Below are 15057 nucleotides of genomic sequence, written 5' to 3' on the forward strand. Positions count from 1 at the left end.
ATGCCCCCCCACCGCCACCTCCCAGCCCTCTTCTGCCTGAGCAGAGCTGGACAATCCACCCTTGTCCCTAGCGGGTCTGAAGTAGGTCAGGGAGGCTGGGCCAAGCTCCTGGGGAGGGGAGTGGGTGGCAGGGGGTGCAGAGGGCCCCAGGCACCCACCCCAGTGGCCACACCACAAGGCTGCTGCCCACCCCCTGTCCTGGTAGGACGCCAATGTCCCCAGCCCAGGGGATGCAGGGCATTTCCCTAACCCCCCCTTGGTCTCCTGGGCTGGTTTGGGATCCCTCTGCCTCCCTGCAGGCTCCACACCCCTTCTGCAGAGTCCCATGGATGCAGGTTGGGGTGGCTGAATCCTAAGGGACAGCACCTAGCATGGAGAGCTGGGGACTTGGTTTTGGGGAGTGATCCTGGAGCTGAGCTGGGTGGGAGCTGCAGGATGAGAACAAGGAATACGGAAGTCGGGAGAGGGATTTCTCACCCCTTAATTGCAGTTAATGATTGATGAACATGTTTACTGCAGGAGGCAAAGGTCTGGCGGTGTCAAGAGGAGAGAGCAGAGGCAGCATCCTCAGGGACACAGCCACAGGTAAGGGATGTCAGCCCCTATCCCAGCCCCCACGGGCACCGTGCTGCATGGGGGGGAGGTGGGGGTGTCACAGGCCCTGGCACAAGGAGGGAGACACCATGGTCATGCCATGGGTTACTCTTGGACTCCAAGCATTGCTTGGATAGGCCCTGTGGGGCACAAGCAGTGGAGCCTCCAGCCATGCCCAGGACAGTCTCCTCTACCTGGTGTGCAGTGTGGCGCCTGGTGTTTGCTCACCAGCCCAGCTCAGCAGAGGGGACTGTCCCCACCAGCACCTCTCCTGCCCTGGTGGCTGCTGTGGCTGCTCTCCAGGAGGGATTTGGGGGGCAGGCCGCAGTCTCTCAGGTGCTTGTTCCCTGGTGTGTGCCCACAGGCATCCTGGCAGGATGGCATGGCACTCCTTGGTGCTGCTCCCCTTCCTCCTGGCAACAGGTAAGGACTCCTCTTGGCATCTGGCATGGGTAGGTGGGAGTTGTTGGAGCTCATTTCAACCCCCAATACTCTTTCTCCATTCCCTGGGGCAAGCTGCAACCCCAAAACAGCTGCCTGGCCCACTGGAGATCCAGGGCAGGGCAGGGCTGGACAGCATGGAAAGCGTGGGGGCTGCAGCTGGAAGAGAAGCACAGTCTGGAGGTGTGGGATGAGCACAAGGGCACAAGGGCTGGGGGCTCCCCTGCCTGCCATGGAGAGCCAAACCACAGCTGGGAGCCTGGGCTGGAGCTGAGGAGGTGCTGCCAGAGCTGGGTCTGCCCAGCACAGTGATGGTGCTCAGCTCCTCTTCCCTCTAGTTTCAGGAAACACAGTCCCCATCATCAACTCAACCATCTTCTACGTGCCTGAGGACCTGCAGCTGGGTGAGTAGGGCAGTCTCAAGAAGGGTCTGGGGGGTCAGAGGAGTGACTGGGGGGTTCTGACACTGCCTGTGCCCCCAGGCCAGTTTGCTTTCCAGCTGGAGGCTTATGACCTAGACAATGACCCTCTCACCTACCAAATCGAAGGTTCAGACGCCTTCTACTTCACTGTTGACTCCCAATCAGGCAGAGTGACACTGAGAAACTCCCTGGACCGTGAGGTGAGGGCAGAGGATGGGGCCAGATATCCCTGCCTGAGTGGGAATCTGGGGGTATGGGGATGGAGGGCAGAGCCTGTGGGTCATTTCCTGGCCCCAGAACCCAGCCCCTGAAGGGAAAGTTGTCCTCACAGAAGTTGGGGCTCAGCCCTACACAGAGGTTGGGGCTCAGCCATCCAAGGATTGAGCTTCACCTTGGCCCTGACCAAGTCCTGCCTTGTGTCCCCTCAGCTCCAGGCCAGGCTCACCATCACTGCCAGAGTGTGGGATGGTGTGAATAATGAGGTGAGTGCTGGGGCAAGGGCTGGGTGGCTGCAGGGGGAAGGGAGCCCCCATGGACAGGTCCATGGACAAGGCTCAGTGGGAAGGCAGTTGGAAGCTGGTGGGTGATGCTGGCTGGCTAGCCAGGGTGGGCATGGGGTGCCAGAACTGCACCCAGATCTGCTGGCCACCATCTCCCACACCCCCATCCTTGTGCCCTCTCTGACACCTGGCAGGTTTCCAGAAAAGTCACCATCATCGTGGAGGACCGCAATGACAACGCCCCCGTGTTCCAACACCTGCCATATAATGCTGTCGTCCCCGAGGTACCTTTCTGGGACCTCCCAGTCCCCATGGGCAGCAGGGCAGGGGTGCTGGGTGGCTCCTGCGGCATGGGTGTGCCAGCAGTGGGACAACAACGGGCTGGAAACAGTGTGAGCCCACACACCTGGGTGTGTGGTGACAGTGTGCCTGGGCGTGGAGTTGTCCATGGTGCAGCCAGCACCTGGGAGAACTTTGTGACCAGGGCAATTCCCAATGGGAGCCTCTGCGTCACCCTGAGACGACTGGGACTCTGCCCTTGCAATGAGCTCAGGGTGTGCCCAAGCTACCTGTCAGCCCAGGACACTGTGACACTGGATCAAGGTGTAGATGGGGCGTGGGGCTGGGTCTGACCCCCATCCAGCAGCTCCAGGGCTGAGGTGTAGCCTCTGTTCCCAAGAGGCTGGGGGGGGGGGTGGTTCCAGCCTCTGCCCAGCCTGAGCAAGGGCAGAAGCTCATCCCTGAGTGTCCCATGGCACTGGGCAGTACCTGCAGCCCTGCAGGGCCAGAACATGCCAGGGCAGGGCTGGCAGGGTCCAGGCCTAGCATCAACCCTCTGCTCTGTCACCACCACCCCCTGTGTGCCCAGAACACAACTGTGCACAGCATCATCTACACCGTGTTTGCCAACGACAGCGACACTGGGAACGCCTCCAGAGTCAGCTACAGCATCCAGGAGGTGAGCACAGAGCACTGTGGAGTGGGTCAAACCCCACTCCTGGGCCTCCCCTGTGCTGCTGAGGTGCTGGGTGATATGGCCCGGGCAGGCTCAAATCTCTGGAGGTGCAGAGAGGTTTTGGGCAGTGAGTGGAAGGTGCTTTCAGTTTCAGGCCAGGGATGAGCCAGGTGGCTGGGGGTCCCCTTGGGCCAAGCCTGGCAGAAGGATGGGGACAGAGCCCCCATCTCTGCTGGGACACCTCTGCTCCCTGCCTTGGTGACACAGGCTGATGTCCCCTGCTCAGGTGATCCCAGACAACGTGAACAACCTCCAGCTCTTCTACATCCTGACCAATGGGAGTCTGGTTCTCAATGGTTCCCTGGACTACGCCAAGAACACTTTCTACCAGATCAAGATCCTCGCGCAGGTGGGGACCATCCAGGCTGGGGGTGCAGGACTGCCAAGTAAGGGGGCTCTGTGACTGACAGGTGCTCTGCTCTGCTCCTCAGGATGGCGGAGGATGGCTGTACAATGAATGGATCATCCAGAAAAGCTCTACTTACCTGTCCCTGACCATTACGGACGTGCCCAACCTGGACCCACGGTTCCTCAATGAGCCCTACTCAGGCTCTGTGCCTGAGAACTGTGACCTGGTCAGGAGCCTGCCTGCCCCAGTGTCATGTCCCTGCCCCTGGCCCTCCCTGGGGGCTCTTATGCCCTGAAATGTCTTGGCCACCAGGCCTGTGGGCAGCTGGAGATGTCACAGGTCCTTCCCTGATGGCCATGTCCCCACAGGGCACCATTGTGCTGACTGTCACCGCCATGGACCAAGACACAGGGGTGAATGATAACATCGCCTACATCATCACCAGTGAGTGATGGGGCAGAATGGGTCAGGCAGGGGAGTACACAGTGGGATGAGCAGGAGGGGTGGTCAGACAGCAATGGGTATCCTGGAAACTGGTCAGATCCTCTGACCTGCTGGCAGAGAGAGGGCCAGGCCTGTCTTTCCCAGTGGCTACCACTGGTTCCTGCTGTCCCCTTGTCCTAGATGCCAATGTTCCTTTTGCTATCAACAATACAACGGGCACCATCACTGTGAGTGAGCCCCTGGACCGTGAGCAGCTGCCAAGTGATGAAGTGCTGCTGAACGTCACGGTGCGTAGGAGATAGCAAGGGGAACCCCATCCTCTTCCTCTCCCTGGGCCCCTCCAACCTACTCTCTCCTCCTCCCCAGGCACGTGAAGAGCACCCAGATATCTATGGCAAGAAGGCCCAGGCCAGCACCCTGGTGACAATCCTGGTGACTGATGTCAATGACAACAAGCCCCAGTTCTACAACTGCTCCCTGTCCAGCTGCAACTTCTCCGCCAGTGCTCAGAACAACTTCACAGGCAACATCATAGAGCACTCCTCCACCAGACTGCCTGTGTCCAACCTCAACATCGTTGCCTACGACCCAGATAAGGTAGGAGCCTGTCCATGTTGCTGGGTTGTGGTGCTGGTGCCTGTCCTTGCTGCACCACTCACCCTGGCTCTTGTCCCTCCCTGACAGGGCATCAACAGCAACTTTGAGCTGAGCCTGCAGGGTCCGAATGCCAACGCCTTCACTGTGTTCCCCACAACGATTGCAGGCGCAGGGGAAGTCCAGATCCTGGTGCAAAACTCATCCTTGGTGGACTACGAGATAAGCCATGTCATGGTGGTGCAGGTGGGACTTGTAGGGCTGGCCTGCTCTGTGGAGGCAGTTCCTGCTCCCTGCCTGCATTGGGGCACAGTGGGGACATGGCTTTTCCCTTGCAGAGCTCAGGAGTAAAGCAGAACAGGGCTCTGCCCTGGCAGTTTGTTTGGTGCAGGGAAGCTGGGCTGGAGTGTGACAGGTCTCTCTCTTTGGGGGCTCATGTGAGACACAGTCCCTTTTTAATCCTGCAGATCATTGCTAATGACACGGGGAACCCTACAGACTGCTGCTCCACAGCCACCGTGACCATTGACCTCATCGACAGCAATGACCACATCCCCGAGTTCCCCCAGAGCACCTACAACCTGTCTGTGATGGAGAACAGCCCCGATGGCACCGTCATCTCCCCAAACATCACGGTCAGGCTCTGAGCAGGGAGTGGGCACACCTAATATCCCCAAGAAGGGCACTGGGCACACCTAGCACTTCTAGTACAGATTGTGCTGAGGGCACTGATATCTTCATACACACAGGAAGTACTCAAGGGTGGGACCCCTTGCCTATCAGCACCACATTTTTGGGGTGCTCACTGCCACCAGCCACTGCCCCAGACTCATCACTGCTCTGAGGGCTGAAACAGATTGACCAGATGGTTCCTTCTGTCTTTCAGGCCTATGATCCAGACAGTGGTGTCCTGGGCCAGATCACCTACCAGCTGCTCCCAGAGAACATGTACGTAAGGGCACAGCCAGCCACGCCCAGGGCATCATCCTGGAGAGTGGCTCCACTGAAGGCTCTGTGTATGCCACAGCCGTAATGTCTTCACGGTGAACGCCACAACCGGGGCACTGCTGGTGCACAACGGGAGCTTGCTGGACCGGGAGACTCGCTCCATCTACTACGCCAACCTCCAGGCCAAGGATGGGGGCGGCCTGGTGGGCACCACGGTGCTGGAGATCACCGTGCTGGATGACAATGACATGGTGCCTGTCGTCATTGGCTCCTACTTCATCTCGGTGGAAGAGGGGCAGAATGTTAGTACACGGATCCAGGTATGGGCCAGCAGAGGTGAGGGGGTTGACAGGGCTGTCAGAGGGGAGGGGCTGTCTCCAAGGTGCCCGACAGCCTGTTCCAAATGCTGACCTTTTCAGGCCATCGACAATGACATGCCTGACAGCCTCAACAGCAAATTGGGCTTCATGATCCTGCCAGGACTGTTCAGCAACAACTTTACCATCAATGCAGACACAGGTGAGATGCACAGCAAGGAGCCACTGGACCGCGAAGCCTTGGAAGATGAGCATGGACAGATGGTGGTGACAGTGATGGTGTATGACCACGGCGAGCCACCACTGAACACCACGGTGAACGTCACCATCACCGTGGGGGTGAGCCCTGGGCACAAGCAGGGACATGCTGGGGCAGGCTGGGGCTTGGAACTGGGATGGATGGGCAGGGTGGGGCTGTGTAATCCTTGGCTGTGGCAGAGGTGCCATGTCTCCAGGCTTTCTGTGGGGGCAAAGTGAATAGTTGATGCAGGGAGGCAGGAGAGGGCTTGTGTAGCTCCTGCCTGTGGGCAGGCAGATACCCACACTCCTGTCCCCAGCTGGCTGTGGGGAATCCTGTTTCCTGGAAGGGCTACAGCCATGGGCTTTGTCTTCTGCAGGACCTGAATGACAACATTCCCGTGTTCCTCAACCAGTCCTATGAGTTCTCAGTCTTTGAAGACTCTCCAGGTAGAAGTTGCATGGCCAGGTTTGTGGGACCCGCAATGGCCCTGAGTCAGTGCCCACTGCCCACTCAGTGTCTGTCTCCACCTGCAGGGTCCTTTGTGGGTGATGTGAATGCCACAGATGCCGACCGGACGGAGATCAATTCCCGCATTTCATTCCGACTTGAAAGAGGCAGTGGCTCCAGCAACTTCTTAATCCGCTCAACCCGCCTGGGGCCAGGGAACTACAGTGGGCAGCTGTTCGTAGACTCTGAGATGCCCCTGGACTACGACACGCTGCAGCAGAAGTTCTTCACCCTGACAGTGCTGGCAGAGAACACAGCTGCAGACAACGCAGAGGACAAGGCCAATGTCTCAGTGACAGTCCACATCCTAGATGTCAATGATGAGTCCCCCACCATCCTGCCAGGCTCTCTGCAGGATGTGTCGGTGGCTGAGAACGGGACACAGCAGGGCCTGATCTGTACTTTGAATGCCTTCGACCCTGACACCAACCACTCGCTGGTCTTCGAGGAGCTGGCGGTCGCCTGCTTCAAGGGGGACAGCAGTGCTGGGGATGTGTGCTGGGACTGGTTTGTGCTGGCACCCAATGGCTCAGTGCTGGTGAACAGCTCAGACATCGACTACGAGGTGTGTGACAGGGTCCTGCTCACGCTGAGGGCGGAGGACCTCTACACGGAGAAAGGAAACCGCTACAGCCAGAATGGTACGGCCCCACTGCCCCCTCCTTCCCCACCACGGGGCATGGCAGGTGCTGGGACTGCCTCTCCCACCTCCCACAAGAAGCTGTGAGCTGGGTGGTTTGGCTATAGAGGGAGGTTGTCCCCAGTTCTTTTGACCTGAGCCTTTTGGGAGGACAGAGCTACCACAGGAAGCAGAGGATGGTGCTGCAGCACTGCAGTGTTGGTGATCAGAGCTCTGCTTTTGGGACATTTGCAGAAACCCTGAGGATCATTATTACTGATGTGAATGACAACGCACCAGTCTTCGAGGCCATCTCAGAGACTTTTGGTGAGCAGCTGGGGTTGGCACATCACGTGGGCTCCTTGCTGCACCCACACATGCCCTGCCACATTCACCAGCAGTGAGGATCTTCCCCAAGCATGGGGCAGGGCTGAGCAGTGCAGGGGCCAGGCTGGGGTTACTCAGTGCTTTCCATGAAGGCTGTTGGGCCAAGGGCAGTAGTGGGTGCTTGGAACCCTGGGGCTCTGTGGGCGTGGGGTCTGCAACAAGTCTGGCTGCTCACCAGCATGACTGCACCATCCATCTGTCTGTTCCTGGCAGTGGTTGTCCCTGAAATCTCTCCTGTGGACCTGCAAGTGGCTACTGTGAAGGTGAGAAGCTGCCTACCTGTATCTGTCAGTCCGTGGAGCCTTGTTCACTTGTCCCCACTGTGGGCAGGCAGGAGCCATTCCCACCCATGCTCCTGCCATGCTCTATCCCTGCAGGCCACAGATGCTGACTCAGGGCTGGGAGGAACCATCACCTTCTCCATCGTCAGTGTGGTGCTTGTGGAGGACAGCGGGGTCAGCCGGCCCTTCGAGAACCTCTTTGGGATTTCCACAACACCTGACAAGGGCGCCTACATCGGGAGTATCCGGTGAGGCTGTGGGGCTGGGCTGGGGTGGGAGGGATGCAGCTCAGCTCCTGCCTGCTGCAGGGTCTGCATGGGCTGGAAAGGGGCCAAAGCCTTTCTGGAGTCCTAGGCATGGAGGTAGGATGGAGCTTGAGGGATGGCAGGGGACATGCTGTGCAGTGCAGTGGGATCACTGGTGTCCCTGTCCTCACAGAGTGGCCAGCAACCTTGATGAATCTCTGAAGGGGCAGTACAAGGTGACGGTGGAGGCTGAGGATGGTGAGGAACCGGTGCACAGAGCACAGACCGTGCTGAGTGTGAGTGTCACCCCCAACCTCTGTCCCAGGACACCACCCTCCCAGCCCAGCTCTGCTCACCCCTGGTCCCCACACACAGATCTTCACAGTGGATCAGAGCTACCGCATTCGGCTCCTGTTCGTGACAACCGTGGAAGAAGTCCAGAGTAACTCCGAAAATATTAAATTGTAAGGGGTGCTGGGCTGGGGCTGGGGGTGCACGGATGGACCCACCAACTGTGTCTCTCAGCTTCATGGACTGTGAACAGGGTGGGCCAGGCAGGTCCTCACCAGAGGAGGGGGCTTCAGGGGGTCAGTCTGCTTCCTGTGCCCATGACCAGAACCACAGGATGTCCAGCCCAGCTTGCCACCCTCTCTTGCTCCTAGGGCCCTGACCACAGTGACCAAGGCAGCAGTCTACGTGGTGGCCATCCGAAGCGTGGAGGACACCCGTGACACCCAGTGAGTGGTGGTGGGGAAGGGGACATGGTGGTGGCATCAGGGGGGTCACCCTGGGGCAGGGCACCATGCCCTGCTCCCCAACACCACACTCCCCCCATCTCTGTGATTCTGCAGCGTGGATGCCAAGTCAGTGATGGAGGCCTACTTCGTGTACAGCAATGGCACAGCCCTGGATGTCAATGACCTGAGCATGTGAGTGCTGGGGTTGTGCATGAGCACTGCCACGTGCTGGAACCAGCCCAGCTGCTCACACCTCTGCTTCCCTTGGCAGACTCATACAGTCCGATCCAGTGGGCTTGGCTGAGCTGGTGAAACTGGGCCTGGCTGTCATTGTGAGTGGGGCCAGGAAAGGGGCAGGGGGAGAGGGCAGCAACCCCTTTGGGGCTCGCTGGGGGGTTCCCCTGGCTGGAACTGTGTCCTCACCCCTGCTCTGTGCCAGGGCCCCGGGGAGGTGACAAAGCCCACCAGGGAGGCGGAGCTGATTGGCATTATCGCAGGATTGGCAGCATTCCTGCTCATCTTCATACTCATCATGACCCTGGTTTTGGTACTCACCACCAGGAGGTACTTCACTGCCTGCACCCCCTCCTACCACCCCCCACCACCCCCTTCCTCACCAGCACCCCCAGACCCATCCCCATCCTCCAACCCGCTTCTGCCCACCCCATCCCACAGCCCAGCTCCTCCCTGCCCCTCTCATCCCCCCCATCCCTGGGCTTTGCAGCTACAAGAGGAAGCTGAATGCCATGAAGGCTCTGAAGGTGGCCACAACATTCAACCCTGCAACAGCACAGCAGGGAGCTGGCATCCCCGGGACCAACCAGTACAACGCTGAGGGGTGAGTGAGGGGCTCCCTGCAGCAGGTGGGAAAAGATCAGGCTTGTCCCCACATCCAGGGGCTGCAATGCCCCAAGGGGCAGCACTTACCTGCCATCCAACCCTGACCAGGGCCAACCCCATGCTGAACCGCCCGCTGGATCCCTCCCACGACCTGGGTTTCCACGAGGACTCCATCTCTGTGACCAGGTGAGCTCTGTGGACAGGTTCCAAAGGCCACAGGCTGTCACCTCATATCTCACTTTTCCAGTGCCTGAGTCCTTTTTTACCTCCCACCCTCCATTCTCCACAGCATGAATTCCCTGGATGAAAATACAGTAAATGCACCAGCAGACGACAACTTTGAGGTCGAGGTAAGTGTGCAAAGAGCTGCCAGTGCTTGGCAGCTGGGAGTCCTGACAGAGCACCCTGCACCTTCTTCTCTCTGCTGTGGTCCCCAGAGCCTCATGGACTCTTTGTGTCCTTTACTCTGCACCCCTCAACAGAAGGGAAAGGAAGAACGGCTGTCCCTGCCCTACATCTCTGTCCCCATCCCTTCTGACCACACTCTCCCCCCGCAGCAGGTCAAAATGCGGCCAACAGACCCCACTGACAAGGAGGTGCTGGTGGCTGCCCTGAACCTGAAGGAGCCCACCAAAACAGCATACCTCAACACCACCTTCACCACCACGGACTTGTGAGCAGGCTCACAGGGTGCAGCAGGGCCAGAGCAGGACTTGGGCAGCTGCTTCAGTGTTGATATGTTCAGTATCTAGCAATAAAACTGTTCCATGGGGGTCACAGTGTCCTGTGGTCATCAGCCCATCTGCCTGGGGGGCTCAGTCAGCTTGGAGTCATCTCTCCCAGAATGAAGTACTGGTTTTGGGCCAGCTGGTGCCAGAGGGGAGGTGCCACTGTTGGGCTCAGCTGGGCTTCTTGTCCCCAGGACCCTCTCTGCCCCAGGGGAGGGAGGTGCAGGCAGCCCCCAAAGAGGTTTGTGCAAGGTTTTATTACCCAACATCCACAATGACAGACTGATCCTCCCGCCCTTCCTCCCCCCGCCCCCCCCCCAAAAGAAATGAAGAGGAGAAAGAAAATAGGTGATGAAGCTGCAGTGCTGGTGTGCCACAGCTTGGCAGTGCAGGGCTGGAGGTGAGCACAGCTTGGGGCAGGGTGGCAAGGGGATGTTCCAGGGCTCCTGGTCTCCCTGGCATGGCCGCGGCACCGGTCCCACAGCCCAAGGCACTGAGCAGAGCCAGGTCCCAGCGAGTTCCACGGCACTGAGTGGGCACTTGCCACAGCCCTGGCTGCCAGCTGGTACTTCAGCAAGCCCTTTGCAGCCCCACAGGGACAAAACAAGCCCAGGATGTACAGTGTGGGTTTAGGTGGGCAAGAGTTTACCTTAACAAGGGAAAACAGCTGCAGAGGTGACTCTGGCACCTTGAGCCCTCCTGCACTTCTGCCCAGAGGGGATGGTGCAGCTCTCCAAGCACCCCTTGTCTGGAGCCTCCTGCCCATCAGATGCTGGACATGGCCTGGGCCCCCCTTGCTGTGGCACTGTGGGGCTGGTCCTCTGTATGGGGCCAGGCTGGGGGGGCCAAGATCCACATCTTGGCAGGACATTGAGGTGCTGCCAGCCACAGGGATGTTAGCCTGACCACAGGGATATTCACCCCCCTGCAGACTGACCCTTCACTCCAATGCTCTTCAGCCTAGCAGAGCACAGGCAACGTAGGAAAAGTGTTTGAAAAGATGGTCTCAGCCCCACAGGCCACCGCGGGGGAGGTGGCTCCAGGCAGGACGCTCATGGCTGAAAGTGTCTCTTAAAAAGCTCCAAAAATGCAAACACAGTTCAAGAAAAGCTCCCCTCCCCCCCACCCTGTAAAACCCCAGCTGTAAAAAGTGGCAGCGTTTTGCAGTCGTCGTGTCCCCAGCTGCCATCGGAGAGGAGAAGCCAGCGAACCCAGCGGGACACGTGCCTGTGTCCCCAGCACATGGGGCCTTTCCAGCACCACTGGGCCAGCTGGACAGGCCTGGAAGCAGGGCAGGCCTCATGTCCACCACCAGCCGTGGCAAGGATGTGCTGCTTCCAGGCAGGTGGAGCTGGGGGCCATGGGGACAGACTCCCCAAGCACCTCCAGCCATGGTGACAGGGATGAGCAGCTCTCCATCACACGCATGGCTGGCCCCGTCTCTCTCATTTGAGATCTGTCCTGGTGCTCTGTGTGGCCACATCCTCCAGCTCCAGGGCACCCACAACATGGCAGTGGAGCAGAGAGAACAGGGAAGTTGGGGGATTGGTGTTTGCCATGAGTGGCTGTGGGGACCCACTCATGCACAGCCACGGGCTTGTTGGAGTGCGGCCAAGCCCTGGACAGGCAAAGCAATGGCAGGGTGACGCACCAGTGTCTCGCCAGCATGGGAAGTGATGCTGCTGCTCAGGGTGCCAGAGTTCAGGGCAGCCAGCAGCATGCACCCTGAGCCATCTTCAGACCCGTGCCACGGGCAAGAGACACACAGGAGCAGCTGCCTCCATCTGGAAGGAGCCACGTGCTTCCTCGTGCTGAAAAAAGCCACCAAGCACAAAGACAGGGCACCAGTCTCATGTCCCAGGGCACCTCCATGGGGCTACACTCATGGGGGAACCCCAGGCTGACAGGGAGGACCCCAGCAAAGGAGATACCTTGTCCCAGTGTGCACTGCTCCATCACCACCACAGCCCTGCACACTGGCACCGGGTGTCTCGGGACGCCAGGGCAGGGACTCATCCCCACTTTCTGCAGAGAAGCCCCGAGGCACCCCCACCCTGCCAGCATAGGCAGCAGCTCACTCCATGGCAGGGCCAGCACGGGAGCAGCACCGGGGCCGCCGGACGTTCTGCAGCAGAGCCCGAAAGACACTGGGCTGCCTCTTGGCCTCGCCCTTGCGGGGCCCGCCCTTAACGGAGCCGGTGCGGGTGGCTTGCGGGGTCACCACCCCCTGCCGCCCGTGTTCCTCAATCTGCTTCTCCAGGTGCTTTTGGATGGCCATGCCCAGGACCTCCACCTCCATGGAGGCCCCATACACCTCCCACGTCATCCCCTTCTCATCCCAGCTCACCTCCCGGATGGGCTCCGGAGGCTCCTCCTCCACCACCTCCGGCACCGTCCCCTTCACCTGCACCTCAGGGTACGAGGTCTGCGGGGATTTGGCCACCGGCGTCATCGGCCCCGTGGCCACTGAGCGGGTCTCCACAGGCATGGACACCTGCATCTCCGCATCCTTCTTGCAGGGCTCAAGGCGTGGGGCTGCAGAGGCTGCCTCTCTCTTGGGGAAGGTGAAGGCGGCAGCCCCACATGGGGGGCTCATGGGGCTTAAGGCCACCGACACCAAGGACGCACGGTTGTCCACTTGCGTCCCCATGTCTTGTGTCCCAGTGTCCTGGGGTGGGGTCACTTCAAAGGAGTAGGATTCACAGAGCTGCTTGGCTGTTTGGGGCTGCTGGCTGCTCCCAGCACCCACATCCTGGACTGAGGTCCCCTCAGCTTTGCCCTGGCCCAGAGCAGTGGAGCTTGGTCCTGCCTCACTTCGACCCCCAATCCCCACAGTGCTGGTGTTGGGGGAGTCTGCTTTGCATCCCTGGGGGTGCTTGGGAGCCTCACTGCTCTTTATCTGGGGAGCAGCACCCAGGGATCTCCCTTTGCTGTCCTGGGGTTGCTCCTGGCTTGGAAGCTCAGCTGTCCCAGTGCTTCCAGAGGACTCCATGAATGCCACATGTTTGGCAAGAGCTGGCGTGTTCCCCATGTCCTTGCTGGTTGCCTGGAGGCAGGGATCAGAAACAGGGGAAGTGGGGGCTGCTGCATCCTCCTTCTGGGTGTTGGGGACCCCCATCCCTGTTGGACCACAGGCAGAGGCAGCACCACTTGGTCCTCCGCAGCTCCCTTTTGCTACTGCCACACTCTGCTCTGTGCTGGTATCCTGGAGAAGTGTGCCAGGAGCTGGTCCTGCTGGTGATGGCACCTTCTTCTCTGCCACTGAGTTGGCCTTGGTGCCCTGAGACTCTGCCTCAGCCACACAGCAGTTCCTCATGGCACGAGCTCCCGCAGCACAGCCAGAGCCGGGCAGGCACTCGCCTGCCACGGGGCAGCCAGGGGAGCTGGCACTGGGCTCGCAGGCGTCCTCAGCCCCAGCCTGGCAGCTCAGCACCTGCAGCCCCTCGGGCTCCTTAGCGCTGCCCATGCCCAGGGAAGGCTTCTCCCATGCTACTCCCGCCACGGGTCTGCAAGAGAGAGGATGGGGCAGTGAGGAGCGAGCAGCACACAAACCCCCATTAGACCTCAGCTGCTGACTGTTTTTCTCTGTGCCACCCCTGACAACGGGTTGGGTGGCCACCTGGAGCACTCGCTGTCCCTGGCACAGCCTGTGTGGTGGCACACGGTGCCCAGGCACATGGGGAGGGAGGAGCAGTGTCGGCTGCCTACCGTAAAAGTCAGCCTTCTCCCGGCACAGCAGGACCGGGAGCGGGATCCAGGCGCTGCTGGGGCTGGTGGAGCAGGAGACACGGTGCAGGCACCTCTGCAGAGAGAGTGTTAGCTGGAGAATGGTCCTGGGCACCAGGCTGAGAACTGGGGGGCTCAGCAGCCCCCTCCTGTCAGTGGGAAGCTGGGCGCAGTGAGGGGGAGAGCAAGCTGGGCCTGGGGTCCAAGGGAGGCTGCAGAGAAGGGCAGGAGCACAGGGCAGCCTAAGCCCTTCCCTCTCCACCTGAGGGGAACAGGGTCCAGTGTCACCTGGCTGTCCCCAAAACCTGCCCAGCCCCATAGGGCAGAAGCACGGCAGGAAGCCCCAAACATTCCGGGACTGTGGCAATGCCAGGGAGTCCCTGAAGAGCTGGGAACACATGCATCCCGCAGGCCTGGGGCACTCCATGCCTCCGGACACGGCCACTCGTGGGTCCAAAAAAGGCAGAGCCGAGCGTACGCAGCTGGAGCCAAACGAGTTCCCCCAAAGGGAGACGACAGGAGCGGGGACCAGGCAGTCACCGACGTCCGCCAGCAGGGCTGAGCCCGAAGGCGATGATCCTCGCCCCGTCTGTAGGTTCCCACGGAGCACCCCGATCCCCGGAGGGCCGCGCCGCCCAGCACCCCGACCTGCCCCGACAGCATCCCGATCCCGCGGGATCAGTACCGTGCCCGGTACCGATGCTCCGCGAAGGAGCTGCGAGCCCTTGCACACTCGTGTGCACACGCACGGGCACGCAAACGCCAGCACATGGCCACGGGCACACCCGCACGCACGGACACGCGTGTGCACGCCCCTGCCCCTCTTCCCCGGCCGAGCCCCGGACAAAGCCGGCCCCGTGGCAGCCCCGGCCGGGGGTGGCCGACCCGCCCCTCGCCGCCCGTCCCGGGGCTGCATACCACCCCCAAACACCGCCCCCCCCCCCCGGGGGTGCTGGTACGGGGCGGGCGACGGCAACGCCCGGCTCGGTCCCGCCACGTGCGCCCCAGGGCCGCCGGTACCTGCGGCGGATCCTCCCGCCCGGTCCCGTCCTGTCCCGTCCCGTCCGGCCCCGTCCCGCTCGGCTCGGCTCGGCTCGGCGCGGCGGCGGCAGCGGCGGCGAG

General features: G+C 60.6%; 2 protein-coding genes across 2 annotated transcripts; one reads left to right on the plus strand and one right to left on the minus strand.

The window, feature by feature from the left end:
• Window positions 1-10206, plus strand: CDHR2 (cadherin related family member 2). Its single transcript, XM_009091674.4, has 34 exons — window positions 1-85; window positions 206-230; window positions 514-585; window positions 959-1017; window positions 1374-1439; window positions 1518-1657; window positions 1886-1939; window positions 2152-2241; window positions 2826-2915; window positions 3199-3321; window positions 3404-3547; window positions 3690-3765; window positions 3946-4052; window positions 4132-4362; window positions 4450-4605; window positions 4827-4994; window positions 5246-5307; window positions 5387-5627; window positions 5727-5963; window positions 6242-6311; window positions 6399-7013; window positions 7247-7318; window positions 7592-7641; window positions 7756-7907; window positions 8098-8200; window positions 8280-8368; window positions 8567-8641; window positions 8756-8833; window positions 8913-8973; window positions 9081-9205; window positions 9366-9479; window positions 9590-9667; window positions 9771-9831; window positions 10039-10206. The coding sequence occupies exons 1-34, from the start codon at window positions 1-3 to the stop codon at window positions 10156-10158; spliced, it is 4089 nt and encodes a 1362-aa protein (XP_009089922.3). The 3' UTR covers window positions 10159-10206.
• Window positions 10207-10497: 291 nt separating this feature from the next.
• On the minus strand, window positions 10498-15045 carry GPRIN1 (G protein regulated inducer of neurite outgrowth 1). Its single transcript, XM_030229446.2, has 3 exons — window positions 14956-15045; window positions 13918-14011; window positions 10498-13715 (listed from the first exon to the last, which is right to left on the minus strand). The coding sequence occupies exon 3, from the start codon at window positions 13673-13675 to the stop codon at window positions 12284-12286; it is 1392 nt and encodes a 463-aa protein (XP_030085306.1). The 5' UTR covers window positions 13676-13715; window positions 13918-14011; window positions 14956-15045; the 3' UTR covers window positions 10498-12283.
• Between the last annotated feature and the right edge of the window lie 12 nt (window positions 15046-15057).

This window comes from Serinus canaria, chromosome 13 (genome assembly GCF_022539315.1).
Source record: "Serinus canaria isolate serCan28SL12 chromosome 13, serCan2020, whole genome shotgun sequence".
Lineage (NCBI taxonomy): Eukaryota > Metazoa > Chordata > Aves > Passeriformes > Fringillidae > Serinus > Serinus canaria.